Below are 18,097 nucleotides of genomic sequence, written 5' to 3'. Positions count from 1 at the left end.
CACAGAGTCAGGCCCATCTGTCCAACATGGAACATGTTCCAGATAGGAAAGAGTTTTATACGCAGAAGACGAGGTGGAGGATCGCAGGGAATTGCTGCAGGACCGACAAAACCCAGATGTCACAGCAGAGAGATCGTGAGAAAACTGGTAGAACAGAAAAGAAGCTGCTTTTGAAAGAGCAGCAGGAGATGCAGGTGGAAAGACGAGATGACATAATGACAGCGTCTTCCCTTTACTAGAGGGATAGAAGAGCCCCTGCTTACTGAGTCCAGCCGGATTTTGAAGCAGGACTGCCTGGGCTTGAATTCGGGCTCTGCCACTTCCCAGTGACGTGAGCATGGGCAAGTCACTACACTGTCCTCACAGTGCCTCTCTTCCTTCATCTATCAAAGGAGATGGTAATAGTATTGACGTCATATGGTCACTGAGTCAGTGACTCTAAATCATAACACAGGTTGGCAGCCAGCAAATTGCTCAGTAAATGTTAGTAAGTATTATTTTTATTAATATTATTCAAACTTAGAGTTGGGGCTTAACTCAGGACAAGAGAGTCAAAGCATCCGTACGAGTGTAGCGCCCTCTCTCGTTCCCCCTAAAGCGAGATCCACAGCCCGAATTATACAAGGATGGGACAGAGTCTGTGTGTCCCTAGTCACTGAATTGTTCTCCTGTCCCTCCTTATCTTTCTTTTCCCCTGGAGCTTTTTTTATTTTACACACAAAATTGTACCATAGACCACATGCTGGACTTTCAGAGGATTGAAATCATACACTGTAGAATAGTCCTGTCTTTCCGGTCAGTCTTCCCGCAGTGATGGAAATGTTCCATGTGTGTGTGTGGTGGCTTACATAGTGGCCATTGTGGCCTAAAGCAGGTCAGCCCATAGCCTTTTTTTTTTTTTTTTTAAGATTTATTTATGAGAGATAAAGAGAGCGAGCGAGCATGAGTGGGAGGGGCAGAGGGAGAGGGAGAGAGAATCTCAAACAGACTCCATGCTGAACGTGGAGCCCGACATGGGGCTCGATCTCACAACCCTGAGATCATAAGATCACAACCTGAGCTGAAACCAAGAGCTGGATGCTTAACCAACTGATCCACCCAGGTGCCCCAGCCCATGGCCTTTTTTATATGCCCACAAGCTAAGGATGATTTTTATATTTTTAAAGGGCTATAATAGAAATACAAAGAAGACTATGTAGGAGAGGCCATCTGTGGCCTGTAAAAGCTACGAATGGGACCATTTAGAGATCGTTTGCCATCCCCTATCCTAGAGTGTGTTTTGGACTACAGTGCAATTATACCAGAAATCACTGGAGAGATAACATGAAAATCTCTGTATATTTGCATAAGATGGAATGTGTTTTAAATTTATGTCATTAACCCAGACCTTTTTTCTAAACTCCAGATTTAAAACATCCAGTCACCTACTTGACATCTCCACTTGAACACTTGATAGATCTCTCAGACTGTGTCTTGTCCATCACTGACCTCCTGTTTCTCCTTTCCAAATGTGATCCAACCTCAGGTCATTCGTATCCATCTCAGTTGGTAGTGGCGTCCTTCCCCACGTTCAGATCAAACAGCGGGATCCTTGCTCTCTCTCTTCTCTGAAACCGAAATCCTGTCTGTCAGGAAATCCTATTGATTCTGCCTTCACGATATGTTGGAATCTGGTCACTCGTCAGCACTTCTCTGTCTACCGCCTTATTCTCGCTACCTCCTGTCCCTATAGTGTCCCTGCTCAACACAGAGCCAGGATGGTCCTTGTCAGACCTCCCTTGGATTGCGTCCTTCCAGTAGCATGCAAGAATATAAGGGACGTGGCCCCTGTTCCCTGTCCAGCCTCCCCTCCCACACGTCACCCCCGTTCATTCTCCCTCATTTACACTGACCTCTGTGCCCCCTTGAACCTGCCCGCACACTTCTGTCTGTCCCCTTTTGTCCGCTCCTCCTGGAAATACTTCTCAGAGATGTTTGCGTGACTGACACCCTCATCTCCTTCAGGTCTTTTCTCAAATGTCACTTTCCTGATCAAGTCCCATTTAAAATTGCAAACGTAATTCCCTTGCCCATCATTTTCAGTTCATCGTATCTACTCTTCTCCTTTCTTTCTATAGTACTTCTCACCCTCTGAAGCCTATGTATTGTGTTTTTTATTGAGTTTGCCCCCCTCTCTGGAATTCGAACACCACAAAAAGAAGGATCTTTGTCTTTTTAAGTCACCAAGCACCCAGAACAGTGCTGGTCACATAGTAGGAGCTCAGTAAGTGTTTGTTGGCTCACTTGAGTGGACAAGATGAACTTAATCTTAATTCTAAAACTCTACAAGAACAATTGCAGAATGCAAAAGTACAGTACAGTTTTTTGTTCTAGGAACGTAGATGTGAACATCCTGAATAAAATATTAGCAAATTAAAAGCAGTAATACATAAGAAAAATACATTTTGACCAAGTTAGTTTTAGAGAGGAATGGGAGGTTTGATATTATATAATTGTTATAATCCGCCTCACTAACAGGTTAAAGGAGGACAGTCTTAGGATCATCTCAGAAAATAGAGAAAAAGTGTGGTAAAATGTACCATCTATTCATGATGAAAACTTACCGCAAGCCAGGAGTAGAAGGGAAGATGATCTTTTTTTAAAAAGCTATAATAAAGATGATACCCAGTGTTTAACATTGAGAACTTTTGCTCTGAGCTCAGGAATAAGATCTGGGTGCCCATCACTTCAGCCAGATCGTAGCCAGATCAGTAATGCAGGAAAAGAGAAAGAAACTGTATATAGGTCAGAAAGGAAGAAACAAGGGGCGCCTGGGTGGTTCAGTCGGTTAAGCACCTGCCTTTGGCTCAGGTCATGATCCTGGGATCCTGGAGTCAAGCCCCACGTCAGGCTCCCTGCTCAGTGGGGAGCCTGCTTCTCTTTCTCCTACCCGCTCATGCTCTCACTTGCTCTCTCTCTCAAATAAATAAAATCTTAAAAAAAAAAAAAAGGAAGAAACAAAACTGTTTGCAGCAGATCATATAATTGTGACTGTAGGAAATTCCAAAGAAATCTATAGGCAAATGAGTTTCATAAAGTGCTGAAAAAATTCTTTTTCTTACCTGATTTCCTTGGCTAGACCCTCCAGTACAATGGGGAGCAGAAAGTGGCGAGAGCTGACATCCTTGTCTAGCTGTGGGTTTTTATAGATGCTCTTTATCAGGTTGAGGAAATTTCCTTCTATTCCTAGTTTGTTGAGTGTTTTTAATGTGAAGGGTGTTATATTTTATCAAATGTTTTTTCTGCATCTGTTGAGATGATCATGTGGTTTTTGTTTTTTATTCTCTTCTTACAGTGTATTACTTAAGATTGATTTGCATATGTTGAACCAACCTTACGTTGCTGGGGTAAATCCCACTTGGTCATAGTGCGTAATCCTTTTATATATTGCTGGATTTAGTTTGCTAGTATCTTGTTGATGATTTTTGCATCTATATTCATAAGGAATGTTGGTCTGTGGTTTTCTGGTGATGTCTTTGTCTGGTTTTGGTATCAGGGTAATTAGTACTGGCCTTTTAGGAAGAGTTTACCAAGAATTGGTGTTCTTCTTTAAATGTTTGGTAGAATTCATCAATGAGATCATCTCCTCGGCTTTTCTTTCTGGGAAGTTTTTTGATTATTAGTTCAATGTCTTTACTTCTTACAGGTTTGCTGAGATTTTCTATTTCCTCTTAAGTCAGTTTTGGTAGTTTGCATCTACATTAGTTTTCTAGGCCTGTCAGAACAAACTACCACAAACTGGATTGCTTAAAAAACTGAAATTTATTATTCTCACAGTTCTGGAGGATAGAAGTTGGAGATCAAGGTGTTGGTAGGCTCGGTTCCTTCAGTGGCTTTGAGGGAGAATCTGCTCCGGGTTTCTCTCCTGGCTTCTAGTGGTTTGCTGGCTGTCTTGGGCATTCGAGGTGTGTGGGTGCTGTGCTCTGATCTCTGCTCCATTGTCACATGGCATGCTCCATGTGGGCATGCCTGTGTCCACATTTCCCCTGTCTGTTAAGGACAGGGGCTTACCTACTCCAGGATGACCTCACTCTAACTAATTATGTCTACAATGCCATTTTCAAATAAGGTCACATTTCAGGTTATTAGCAGTTAGGACTTCAGCCTATGAATTCGGGGAGACACAGTTAATCTGTAACGGTGTCTTTCTAGGAGTTTGTCCATTTCATCTAGGTTGTCTCATTTGTTGGCATACAGTTGTTCATTGTATTCCCTTAATCTCCTTTTTGTTTCTGTAAGGTTGGTAGTAATGTTCCTTCTTTCATTCCTGATCTTAGTAATTTGAGTGCCTTCTCTTCCTCCCTCCCTCCCTCCCTTTCTTTCTTTCTTTCTTTCTTTCTTTCTTTCTTTCTCTCTCTCTCTCTCTCTCTCTCTCTCTCTCTCTTTCTTTCTTTCTTTCTCTCTTTTTGTCAGTCTGGCTAAAGTTTGTGTCTCTCTTTTTTCCTTTGCTTGTTTTCTTTCTTAAATTCCACCTGCAAGTGAAATCATATGTTATTTGTCTTTCTTGGACTTACTTCACTTAGCGTAATACTCTCTAGCTCCACCCATGTCATTGCAGATGGCAAGATTTCATTCTTTTTTATGGCTGAATAATATTCCAGTGTCTGTGTGTCTGTGTGTATTTATCCGTTCATCTGTCAGTGGACACTTGGGCTGCTTCCATAATTTGACTATTGCAGATAATGCTGCAGTAAACATCGGGGTGCATGTATCCTTTTGAATTAGTGTTTTTGTATTCTTTGGGTAAATACCCAATAGTGCAATTGCTGGATCATAGGGTAGTCTTTTTTTAACTTTTTGAGGAAAAAAGCCACTGTTTTCCACAGTTGTGCACCAGTTTGCATTCCCACCAACAGAGCGCGAGGGTTCCCGTTTCTCCACATCCTTGCCAACACCTGTTGTTTCTTGTGTTGTTGATTTTGGCCATTCTGCCAGGTGTGAAATTATATCTCATTGTAGTTTTTATTTGCATTTTCCTGATCATGAGCATCTTTTTATGAGTTGTCTATTGGCTATCTGTATGTCTTCTTTGGAGAAATGTCTGTTCATGTCTTCTGCCCATTTTTTAATTGCATTATTTGTTTTTTGGGTGTTGAGTTGTGTCGGTTTTTTTGTATATTTTGGCTACTAACCCCTTATCGTATATGTCATTGGCAAATATCTTCTCCCATTCAGTAGGTTGTATTTTAGTTTTGTTGATTGTTTCCTTCACTGTGCAGAAGCTTTTTATTTTGATGAAGTCCCAGTGGTTTATTTTTGCTTTTATTTCCCTTTCCTTGGGAGGCATAAAATCTAGAAAAATGTTGCTACAGCCAATGTCAGAGATATTCCTCCCTGTGTTCTCTTCTAGTTTTATGCTTTCAGGTCTCACAGTTAGGTCTTTCATCCATTCTGAGTTTATTTTTGTGTATGGTGTAAGACAGTGGTCCAGTTTCATTCTTTTGCATGTAGCTGTTCAGTTTTCCCAACACCATTGTTGAAGAGACACTTTCCTGCTTTGTCAAAGATTCATTGACCATATAATTGTGGGTTTATTTCTGAGTTTTCTATTCTGTTCTGCTGATCTGTGTCTGTTTTTTGTGCCAGTACCATACTGTTTTGATTACTATAGCTTTGTTATATGACTTGAAGTATGGAATTGTGATATCTCTGGTTTTGTTTTTCTTTTTCAAGATGCTTTGGCTATTCAGGGTCTTTTGAGATTCCGTACAAGTTTTATTTTTTTATTTTAATTGTAATTTTAAGTTTTTTTGAGAGAGAGCTTGAGCAGGGAGGAACAGAGTGGGAGAGAGAGAGAATCTCCAGCAGACTCCATGCTCAGCATGGAGCCCAACACCAAGCTCAATCCCACGACCCTGAGATCATGACCTGAGCCAAAACTGAGAGTTAGATGCTTAACCGACTGAGCCCAGGTGCCCCAGAGACTTCATACAAATTTTAGGATCGTTTGTTCCAGTTCTGTGAAAAGTGCTGTTGGTATTTTAATTGGGATTGTATTAGATCTGTAGATTGCTTTGGATAGTAGAGACATTCTTTGAGCCCATGAGCATGAAATGTCTTTCCATTTCTTTGTGTCATCTTCCGTTTCTTTCCTCGGCGTTTTATAGTTTTCAGAGTACAGGTCTTTAACCTCTTTGGTTAAGTTTATTCCTAGGTATTTTATTATTTTTGGTGTAATTATAAATAGGATCGATTCCTTGATTTCTCTTTCTGCTGCTTCATACTGGTGTATAGAAATGCAACAGATTTCTATACAACTGATTTTGGATCCTGAGACTTTAACCGAATATATTTTTTTTTAATTCGAGGGAGAGGGAGATAGCAGGGGGAGGGGCAGAGGGAGAGAAAATCCTCAAGCCGACTCTGCTCTGAGCACAGAGCCCCACATGAGGCTCGATCCCAGGACCCTGAGATCATGACCTGAGCTGAAATCAAGAGCCGCTGCTTACCTGACTGAGCCAGCCAGCCACCCCTTAACTGAATTCTTTTATCAGTTCCAGCAGTTTTTTTGGTGGAGTCTTTCAGGTTTCCTATATAGTGTATCATGTCGCGTGCAAATAATAAATGTTTTACTTTTTCCTTACCAGTGGGATGCTTTTTATTAGGACTTCCAGTACTATATTGAATAAAACTGAGGAGAGTGGACATCTTTGTCTTGTTCCCGATCTTCGGGGAGGAGCTCTCGGTTTTTCCCCATTATGGATGATGTTAGCTGTGGGTTTTTCATAGATGGTCTTAATTATGTTGAGGTATGTTCCCTCTAAACATACTTTGTTGAGGGTTTCTATCATGAGTGAGTGTTGTTCCTTATCAAGTGCTTTCTCCACATCTGTTGAGATGATCGTATGGTTTTACCCTTTCTCTCGTTGATACGATGTATCGGGATTGATTTGTGAATACCGAACTACCCTTGCAGCCCAGGGATAAATCCCACTTGATTGTGGGCAAAGACTTTCTAATGTAGTGTTGGATTCAGTTTGCTAGTATTTTGTTGAGGGCTTTTGCATCTATGTTCATCAGACATATTGGCCCGTAGTTCTGTTTTCGTGTGTGTAGTGTCTTTATCTGGCTTTGGTATCCAGGTAATGCTGGCCTCAGATGAATTTGGAAGTTTTTCTTTCTTTTCCAGTTTTTGCAATAGTTTGAGAAGAATAGGTGTTTGGTAGGTTTCACCTGTGAAGCCGTCTGGTCCTGGATTTCTGTTCGTTGGGAGTTTTTTGATTACTGATCAGTTTAATGGCTGATAATCAGTCTGTTCAAATTCTGTTTCTTCCTGCTTCAGTTTTGGTAGGTTATATGTTTCTAAGAATTTATCCATTTCATCTAGCCTGTCAAATTTGTTGGCATATAGTTTTTCATAATGTTCTTTTTAAAAAAAATTTGTCAAAGAGAGAGAGAGAGAGTACAAGCAAGGGGAGGGGCAAAGGCAGAGGGAAAATCAGACTCCCTGCTGAGCAGAGAGCCCGACACAGGATTCGATCCCAGGACCCTGAGATCATGACCTGAGCCGAAGGCAGACGCTGAACCGATTGAGCCATCCAGGCGCCCCAAGTTTTTCATAATATTCTCTTACGATTGTTTGTATTTCTGTGGTGTTGGTTGTTATTTCTCCTCTTTCTTTTGTGATCTTGTTTGAGTCCTTTCTCTCTCTCTCTCTGCAGGGTTGTTTGTTTCATAATTTCATTAAATTGTATATTTATGTTTTGTGTACTTCATGTTTTTCAATAAGGTAAATAGCTTTCAAAAATGGAATGCGATTTGTGCCTTTTTAATGGCTTATTTGTATAAGAAGATATTCTTAGGTTTTCAAAAATGTGTTTTCTCCTGGTATTTGGAAATCTTTTATTTTTTTATTTTTATTTAAAGATTTTATTTTTAAGCAATCTCTACACCCGAGATCAAGAGTCACGTGCTCCACCAACAGAGCCAGCGAGGTGTCCCTGGGAATCTTTATGTTTGCAAATAGGTCACATTGCCTGGGCCCAGATTGAGAGTAGTTTCCCAGAGAAACTCCTCAGACTTCTAGCTCTGTTTGTGTTAACGTAAGAGAAGATACTAATCAGAATGGAAGTGAAGTGTGGTGTCTGTCTGCCTTCCAGTGTCATCAAATCGCTGATCTGAACACCTGAATCTTCTGATGGTTTTTTTGTTTCTCTTAGTCTGCTTATTAACAAGCAACAATGTCTTCACATCAGCTTTACTGATACTCCTCTTTCAAAATCTTGTGACAAAATCGGTTTTTGGATATTTCTAAATAACTTTGTTCGTTCAAACAAGGTAAACCACATGTAAGGCAGGATTTAATACAGTTATGTACAATCAGAATTATAAATGAAGTTTAAGATATTCATGTGACAGAGAATTAAAAGGCCCCCCTAGAAGTTAGGTAAAGAAGGGTCGGCACCAAGACACTGAGGCCCAAGGGTCTAGCCTTGCCTGTGCCTTCCTTTCTGCCAGTCACGTCTAGTGGGCGCTGGAGGTGGGGGTTGTGGAGCGTGTAATTATGTTGCAAGAATGGAAAGCACTGGGGAAGGATAAGAAACAAGGGAACAAATGAGCCTGGGCAAGATCAAGCAAGGATTCTATGCTGGCTACTGTTCCAGAAAGAAACTGAAGAAGTAGGGAAAGAAATTAAAATATAAATCACGTCAGTGAGCCTTAAAATTAAAAAAAAAGTATTTTAACAAGACTTATGTGGAAGGTATTTATATAACTTGGGGCTAGAGAAGGGGCATCGGGGGTGGTGGGGCATCGAGTACGCCGGGGCCGGGATAGGTGTGTACGTTGTATACGTGTGTGTAAATGTGCTCAGGAACACATCTTGAAATTCTGAGGAATCGGCATAGGGATAGGAATTCGAAAGGCTGATTTTGAAGGAATATGGTCAGTTAGTTGAGTGAAAATGCAGAGGTGAAAATCTGTTAAAAGGAGCATAAATGATGGTAGGAAAGAAGAAGAAAGAGCATATGTGGTTATAAATATCAAATATGATCAAGCTAATGAGTGTTAGTTCTGCCTGAAAATTCATGTCAACTTTGTAAAATAAGGGATTACGGCTTGCTCAAATAGAGGTGAGGTGTCCTCTGTAAACAAGTACAGATTTCTTGGTTTTACATTTTAGTAATTATCCCTTAAGACGTGTTTCTGTACCTTTTGAATTTTTACTAGGGATTGTGCATTCACGATGGTACCTGGAAGTCTGCAGTTTATGGTTTTGGAGATCAGAGTCATTTGAAAAAACTGCGAAATGAGTCAAATCTGAAACCTGTCCCAATTGTTGGTTCAAAATTGAAAAGAAGGTATATTAACTTAAAATCTATTCTCTCACTCTCTTTTTTTTTTTATGATTTTATTTATTTATTTGAGAGTGAGAGAGCACAAGCAGGGGGAGGGACAGAGAGAAGAGAGGGAGAAGCAGGCTCCCCGCTGAGCAGAGAGCCTGACGCGGGGCTCGATCCAAGGACCCTGAGATCATGACCTGAGCCAAAGGCAGATGCCCAAGTGACTGAGCCACCCAGGTGCCCCCAAATCTGTTCTTTAGTATATCGAGTCTAAATATATTGCTGTTGGTGTGGTTATTAATAAAGTACGCCGCTTAGCAAAGCCTGAGGCTGTTTTGTAGTGAATTCAGGATTGTCTTCCTAGCTAAGTAAAATATAATTAATACATTATCCTAAGCTTAAGTACTTCATATATAATAATATATTTGGACTCTGGGAGAAAATGAATTTTGTGCCTTTTTACTGTTATCATCAAAATCAAACATCAGTTTAATTTTGTGCTGTAAAACCACCATTTTAAAGTGTGATGAGCTTATGTAGATTAGTAATAGCACTTTGATGTGGAAACTTACTTACGTGAGAACTCTAAACTCGCGCTGGGGTTTGGCTGTTGACGCGAGCGTGCTGTCCGGGGAGACTGATGGGGTGAGACGTGTTTGTTAGGTGCCCTTGGTATGAGGAATACTGCTCTGTCCCACTTGTCGCGTGTTTGCTGTGGGTGTAGAGGACACAGGACAGATACCGAGAGAAATGTTAACTGCGAGCAGGTCTGACATCTTTGTTGTCATTACTGCCTCCAGAAAAGCTATGGTTTTTATTCAGAAAGTTGCTGAGTTAACTGTAAGTGGAGAAGATGCAGCGTGTTCTTGGGTCTGTGGGTCCGTCTTGCAGGTGGCCGGTTTCGTACTGCAGAGAACTGAATAGCTACTCCATTCCCTTCTTGGGGGCCGATGTGTCTGTGGTGAGGCGGACTCAGCGTTACCTGCTCGAGAATTTAGAGCAATCACCTGTAAGTGTGCACGACTTAACTTTTAATGAAGAGCATCCTGCCTGTTTGATGTGGGATTTTCATGTTTCCAAAGGAAAAGAAAAAAAAGCAGGCTAAGTATTGCAGGGTTCGGTTCCTGGAAGTGTGGGCTTCGGTAGTATAGAGCATTTTGCATTTTATGGGGGTGGAGAGAGCCTGCCCCAGAATTCAGATCTGGCCAGCTGCATACCTTGTTAATGAAAAAGAGGAGCAGCTGATTTAGTCCAGGGAATGCTGCTGTCCTAAACACCCAACAACCCTCTTGAGAGTTTTAGCTGCTAGCATACTCTTGCTTGTGGAGATGCCTGGGTTCTTCTCTCCTTGCGACCTCTGACCTCTAGAGTAACATCTTATTCCCTTTGGTGCGGGAAGTAATTGTTCCTGCTCCTGAGACTTGAAGAGGAAACTGTGTTCCTCAAAAAGTTGAAAATAGAGCTACCCTACAACCCAGCAGTTGCACCAGTAGGTATTTACCCCAAAGATACAAATGTGGTGATCTGAAGGGGCACCTGCACCCCAGTGTTCATAGCAGCCAGGTCCACAATAGACAAACTATGGAAAGAGCCTGGATGTCCTTCGACAGATGAATGGATAAAGATGTGGTCCATATATACAATGGAATACTACTCAGCCATCAAAAAAGAATGAAATCTTGCCATTTGCAATGACGTGGGGGGAACTAGAGGCTATTATGCTAAGTGAAATAAGTCAATCAGAGAAAGACAATTATCATATGATCTCACCGATGTGTGGAATTTAAGAAACATAACAGGACCATAGGGGAAGAGAGGGAAAAAATAAAACAAGACAAAATCAGAGAGGGAGACAAACTATAAGAGACTTAATCATAGGAAACAAACTGAGGGTTGCTGGAGGAGAGGGTGGGGGATGGGGTCACTGGGTGATGGGCATTAAGGAGGGCATGTGATGTGGTGAGCACTGCAACTGGTGAATCACTGACCTCTCTACCTCTGAAACTGATAATAGTTAATTAATTGAATTTAAATTTTAAAAATGAAAGAAAAAAAAGAAAACAGGACCAAAGCTAAAGCATGCTGCGGGGGGGAGGGGAGAAGAAACAATATCTCAATTTAAAATATTATTTTCTCACAGAAGAGGTTGTAAGTAGAAGCTCTTATACTGTATAATTACTGAATTTAGGTACATTCTTGTGGACCTTTTATGTATGGATCATGGGGACTTTTGTGTTCATGTCGAGGAAGCTAATTACCATTTGCAACAATTTCTTTAAAAAGTAGGCTCCCAGTGTCCGGTTTCTGAACAAGCTTTTAGAACATGACACGTTCATAAAGTGGAAACTGCTTTGCTCACTATTTATGACCACAGAGTAAGTTGTAAGCTGCTGACGTTCTTGTATTACTTCGTCTCCAGAAGTAGGGAGTAACATTCTGACTTTACGTCCTCATCTAGGTCCAGTACGCCGCTTATGTGACGGTGGGGGGCATCACCTCTGTTATTAAGCTGATGTTTGCGGGACTTTTCCTTTTATTCTTTGTGAAGTTTGGCATTGGAAGGCAGCTTCTCATAAAAGTAAGTGGTATTTTTCATGAAATTAGGTCTTTAGAAGTATTTTCTGTGAGTTAAAAAATATCACTGAGGGTTTTTTGGTTTGTTTTTTCCTTCAGTTCCCATGGCTCTTCTCCTTTGGTTATTTTTCAAAACAAGGACCAACACAAAAACAGGTAACCCTTTCTTTTGTATACAGCTCTTTAAAATGATAATTTTCTTTATTTTGTTTTTACCTCTCCTCAGTGCATTTACTAGAACAGGTAAGACTCCATGGAGCCCTCGCTGTGTTTCAGGGGTTGCTTTTATGTTCTTTACGTAAATGAGGTGACTTAGTCTTTTCAAACACCCTTGCGGTAGGCATTCTCTCCACTTTGCCAGTGAGGAGGCCGAGGCACAGAGGTCAGTCACTTTCCCGAGGTTCTACGGCGAGTAAATAGCCAAGCGGGGGTGAGGGCCCAGTCATCCAGCTCCAAAATTTTATTCTCTTTACTTCACAGAGATCTCAGAAACGCCTAGTCTTCATCCTTCTCCTCCATACCTCCTCCTTCCCAGCGCTTCCCGTCCCCGTCCTCTTCCACACACACCAGGGCCTCCTCCCGCCACGTGGGTCACAGACCCCGAGTCAGGCCGTGAGCTGCGTCACCGGCTCTGAGCCCCGCCGGGGAGGCCCCCCACCGACCGCGAGCGCGGGCCTGAGGCGAATGCCTGCTTCCCCTCTGCTGGCGCCGGAGCACCATTGGCCGGTCCTGTCGCTTTTAATTAGCGATCTGTCCTCCGTCTGCCCTCACGGGCTGTCCTCACGATCTCCGCCTCCTGCAGTTTCAGTCCTGCTTTGCTGATGAAGTTGAGGACGTGCGTTGTGCACCCCACGGAGTCCTGCTCTCCGACCCGCAGCCGCTGCTCTCCTCTCCCCCTTCTCTGCTCCTCTCAGGGAAGGATTCTGTGCCAGACAGAGCCCCCACCTGTGCTCTTTAAAAAGCAAGCACTTCGTGTGTGGCAGGCGCAGAGCTAAGTGCCGTACGTCGCATTTAGTCCCCCCGTGACCACGTGCGTAAAGGTATGGGCCACTTTTTCCAGCTGAGGAAGTCGTCAGAGCAGGTGTTCCCTGCCCAAGCTCATGTGGCTAGAAAGCGGTGGGCCCGAGGACCACACCGGCCTGAGCCTTCACCTTTACTGCTGACTTCCTCGTGGCCTCTCCTGCCATTCTCCTCCCGCCTCTCCTCAGCCTGTGCACGTGGCAACCCAGAAAGGAGTCCTCAACCCTCCTTCACCCTGTTTTCCCCTCGCTGGAGTCAATGTTGGTCTTAATACTGCTAAGTGCTTTGAATGCTGTTTGAGTCCTTATTCAGTCTGTTATCTCTGACATTATTGTCCTTCTTGCGATACTCGCTCCCTTGGCTTCGGAGACCATCACTCTTCCAAGTGTCCACTCTGTTCCTCTCCTCCTCTGCTGTCTCCGCACTTCTGAGGGTCCCCGAGCCATCTCGGCAGTGTTCTCAGCAGATCCGCTTAGATCTGCCGATCACCTGTCCACCTGTTTTCCTGGACATCTTGACCTGGACGTCCCTCGGGTACTTGAAATTGAACACGTCAGGATCTGAACTTTCCCCCAAACACTCCTCGTCCTTTGCTTCCCATCTCAGTTGGTGGCACTGTCATCTGCCCAGTCACAAATGTAGGCATCATTCTAGGTTTTTCTCCAAACCCATCCTACCCACCTTAGCTGAGGCTCGTACCCCTCTCCTTTACATTTCGCTCTCTTCCCACAATTGTGGTAAAACGCACATAACATGAAATTTACCATCGTAACCGTTTTTAAGTGTTCGGTGGTATCAGTACCATATTGTTACGTAAAACATTCATTTTTTTGCAGATCCACGTTGGTCTGCAGCACATTTGTATTATTGTGTAACCGTCACCACCATCCATCGCCAGAACTCTTCCCTCTCACAAAACTGAAACTCTGTCCCCTCTTCCCCCTGCCCCTGGCCACTGTCGTTCGCCCCTCTCTCTCTGTGAATGTGTCCCCTCGGACAGTCCTTGTCCTTCTGTGACTGGCTTATGTCACTGAGCATGATGTCCTCAAGGTTCCTCCGTGTTGTAGCAGGTGTCACACTTCATGCCTGTTTAAGGCTGAAGAGTAGTTCCTTTTCATACACACACACACACACACACACACACACACACACCACTCACAGACACCCCCCTGGACACATAGACACACACACACACCCCTTGCACACGTCCGCCATTTCCATCTGTCCATCCATGGACACCTGGGTTACTTCTTCCACCTGTGGGCTATTTTGAATAGTGCTGCTGTGAACACGTGTGTGCAAATACACCTTCAGCACCCTCCTTTCAAGTCTTTGGGGTGAGTATCCTGAAGTGCAGTTGCTGGTCCGTTGGGGATTCTAGTAGTAATTTTTTGAGGAGCCACCAGACTCTTGCCCGGCTCCACACCGTGTTACGTTCCCACCGGCAGTGCACAAGTGTGCCCATTGCTCCGTGTCCTGGCCAACACTTGTTTCCTGGGGCCTTTTTTCAAAGCTTTTTTTTTTAGTAATCTCTTTACCCAGGGTGGGGCTCAAACCCATGATGCTGACATCAAGAGTCACATGCTTCACCAGCGGAGCCAGCCGGGCGCACCCTGTTTTTTGGTTTTTTTCAGAGTAGTTATCCTCACAGGTGTGAGGTGGTATCTCGTTGTGGTTGTGATCCACGCTTCTCGGTGACTCGTGGTGTGGGGCATCTTGTCATGTGCTTATTGGCCGTTCGTAGGTCTTCTCTAGAGAATGTTCAAGTCCTTTGCCCAGTTTTGGTTTTTTTTGTTTGTTTGTTTGTTTTTTGTTTTTTTTTAATAATGATTTTTTTATTATATTATGTTAGTCACCATACAGTACATCCCCGGTTTTCAATGTAAGGCTCGATGATTCATTAGTTGTGTATAACACCCAGTGCACCATGCAATATGTGCCTTCCTTACTACCCATCACCGGTCTATCCCATTCCCCCACCCCCCTCCCCTCTGTAGCCCTCAGTTTGTTTCTCATAGTCCATAGTCTCTCATGTTTCATTCCCCCTTCTGATTACCCCCCCTTTCTTTATCCCTTTCTTCCCCTACTGATCATTCTAGTTCTTATGTTCCATAGATGAGAGAAATCATATGATAGTTGTCTTTCTCTGCTTGACTTATTTCACTAAGCATTATCTCCTCCAGTGCCGTCCATGTTGTAGCAAATGTTGAGAACTCATTCTTTCTGATTGCTGAGTAATATTCCATTGTATATATGGACCACAACTTCTTAATCCAGTCATCTGTTGCAGGGCATCTCGGCTCCTTCCACGATTTAGCTATTGTGGACATTGCTGCTATGAACATTGGGGTGCATATGGCCCTTCTCTTCACTACGTCTGTATCTTTGGGGTAAACACCCAGTAGTGCAATGCCTTTGCCCAGTTTTGAATAGGTTGTTTGTGTTTTTGTTGTTGAGTTTTAGGAATTCTCCATATATGGATAGTAATCCTTTATCAGATATGTGATTCGCACCGCTGTCCATGGCGGAAGACAGATCCGACCTGGTCATCATCTTCAGTAACCTGGTTCCCTGACGTTCTGCATGGGTAGTGATTCTTCCCTGGGACTTTGTGTATCAGACCGCCCCGGGGCGCTTTGCCCCATACGCGCCCAACCCTGCGTCTAGATGTTCTGATGCAGGGTGTGGAGTAGGACCTGGACGTACAGAGCTGTGGTTCTCAGCGCTGACAAAGAGCCTAGAACGGATGACCGGAGATCGAGTGTGCTTGGTCTGGAATGTGGCCTGAACACTGGGCTTTTTTAAAAAACCAGTGAAGTTCATGTGCTGCCAAGGTTGTGGTCCCTGATGTGGAGGTGGGCGGGTTCCGAGTCCGGCTTGGGTGATGCCGACTCACACCCCGAGAGGTCCACCGGCTGGAAATTCATCTCCAGGGAGCCCGGGCCTTCATGACCTAGTCCTGGGTGGCAGATAGGCTTCAGTTTTCATGCCAACTGTGATTAATTGGCAGCAGCAACCTGGAGACCTAGTCCTGGGTGGCAGATAGGCTTCAGTTTTCATGCCAACTGTGATTAATTGGCAGCAGCAACCTGGAGACCATGTTGAAAACTGTTCTGGGGCACCTGGGTGGCGTCTGCCTTCGGCTCAGGTCCCAATCTCAGGGTCCTGGGATCGAGTTCCACATCGGCCTCCCAGCTCGGCAGGACACCTGCTTCTCCCTCTGCCTCTGCCTCTCCCCTTGCTCATGATCTCTCTCTCTCACTTACTCTCTTGCTCAAATAAAGAAATAAAATCTTAAAAAAAAAGAGAGATTTGTTCTAAGTCTGAATATGTGCCCAGCCGGGGAGGGTTATGCTGAGCTAGCCCGTGTGCCTGAGGCAGGCGGAGCGGGGACAAGTGCTAGCGTGTGTGTCTGCCCTGTCTGTGCCTTTAACACATGAGCGCCACCCCATTCCTGCTCCACCGTGATGCTGCAGCCCTTCTTGCCTTTCTGCAACGCCCACCCCGCTTTTCTGCGTTGTTCACTTCCATTAGAGAGAGAGAGCGCGTGTGTGTGCGTGCGTGCGTGCGTGCCATCCTCCCCAACAGGTTTACTAGCACCTCCTTTGAACTGGTCTGGCATCTTTTAATCCACGTCCCACATTGCTGTTAGATCCGTATGTGTGTATATGTACGCGTACACATATCTGTGTACCCCCCGCTAAACTCGGCTCCAGAGAAGACAGGAACCGTATCTTAGTGATGTCTCCGTAATAAAAATTGGTTTAGTGATTGTGACAGATGCTTGGATAAGTCTTCTGAAAGTTAGTGTTTTGGTTCAGGTGTTTACATCTCCAAGTGGAGCAAGTCTGTCTGGCCTGTGTCCACTACTTGTTGGCTAGTTTGGTCTTGTCTCCTCAGAGATCCGAAGCCAGATACCCGGTTCTACCGCCACCACCATCCCTAAATAAAAAGTCCCTCCAGCTTTTCCTCTGAAACTGCTGTCTTCAAGGTGCTGTGTGGAGTCCCCAGGCGAAGACCCGTCCTTACTGCGTCCCTCGTCCTCGCCACCTCCCTCCCCCAGCACCACACCAGGCGTCCAAACGCGCATCGTCCAAGGATGGATTTTTGCCCTACGCTTAAAGGGTGATAGGGTGTTCTGGCAGAAAATCGATGTTTTCATCTACTGAGAATGTCTCGTATGAAGTAGAGTAGTAGCTTTCGCCGCGTTCAGGGGGGAAATGACATGTTCATGCAGTACACCTTTTCCGTACTTCCTTCTCAGGTTGATGCCTCATCGTTTACAATGACGTTCTTTGGTCAAGGGTACAGTCAAGGCGTTAGTCCCGAGAAGAACAAACCAAATATGACAATTTGTACTCAGGTGAAAGGACCAGGTATTTCACATATGACTTAATGCTGGGGAGTTTTACATTGCCTTAAGGTATAAAGCAGTATTACGAGGATTTTTTTCTTAAAGCTTCATTGTTTTAGAAATAAATTTGCACAAATTATTGAATAATATAAATTATTCTGTGAAAGGAAGGATTGAAATTGTTATAATCTAATTTTCTCAGCATATCCCTCCCCCTGGTTTTGTTTTTTAGGATGATTTAGTAATTCTGAGTGGCATATTTTAATATTAATAAGAAAAGGGGCTGGTTGATATTTCTTTCTTTTTTTTTTTTTTAAGATTTTATTTATTTATTTGACAGAGACAGCCAGCGAGAGAGGGAACACAAGCAGGGGGAGTGGGAGAGGAAGAAGCAGGCTTCCAGCGGAGGAGCCTGATGTGGGGCTCGATCCCATAACGCCGGGATCACGCCCTGAGCCGAAGGCAGACGCTTAACGACTGCACTACCCAGGCGCCCCTGATATTTATTTTCTCATACTCAAGGGTCACTTTAAAGCAGTGAAGTTATAGCATAAATCATAGCTGTGGGCCAAGGTTTCTTTGGGGTCTGTGAACACGCGGACATTGTTTGTAAAATGTATGTGCCCATGTGCATTTTTCTGGAGAAGGTAAAAGCTTTTGATGGGTGGTTGAAAGGATCTGTCACCCAAAAAAGTGAACTTTTTTTCAAGAACTTTTGGTGTAAATTTTACAGAATTCTACAGAGACAGTCAATCGTTCTTGTGAATTCTAGTATAATTATCAGTTTAATTACCATCACTACTGATAGATCAGAGGGCATCATTTTACA

The 18,097-nt window shown here is 43.7% G+C and overlaps 1 protein-coding gene across 2 annotated transcripts in view; it reads left to right on the top strand.

Moving 5' to 3' along the window:
* Window positions 1-18,097, top strand: part of SCCPDH (saccharopine dehydrogenase (putative)) — a 36,269-nt gene that overhangs the window by 15,397 nt on the left and 2,775 nt on the right. Inside the window, exons 6-10 of one of the 2 annotated variants that reach the window (XM_045796436.2) lie at window positions 9,208-9,338; window positions 10,212-10,329; window positions 11,779-11,898; window positions 11,994-12,050; window positions 17,179-17,290. In XM_045796436.2, coding sequence (XP_045652392.2) covers window positions 9,208-9,338; window positions 10,212-10,329; window positions 11,779-11,898; window positions 11,994-12,050; window positions 17,179-17,290 — 538 coding nt within the window. The remainder of the gene's footprint in view (window positions 1-9,207; window positions 9,339-10,211; window positions 10,330-11,778; window positions 11,899-11,993; window positions 12,051-17,178; window positions 17,291-18,097) is intronic. The other variant, XM_045796443.2, reaches the window with a different exon arrangement.

Source organism: Ursus americanus, chromosome 2 (genome assembly GCF_024610735.1).
Source record: "Ursus americanus isolate L20-20 chromosome 2, mUrsAme1.1.p, whole genome shotgun sequence".
In the NCBI taxonomy this organism is placed as follows: Eukaryota; Metazoa; Chordata; class Mammalia; order Carnivora; family Ursidae; genus Ursus; species Ursus americanus.
This window is presented reverse-complemented; position numbering and strand designations above follow the sequence as displayed.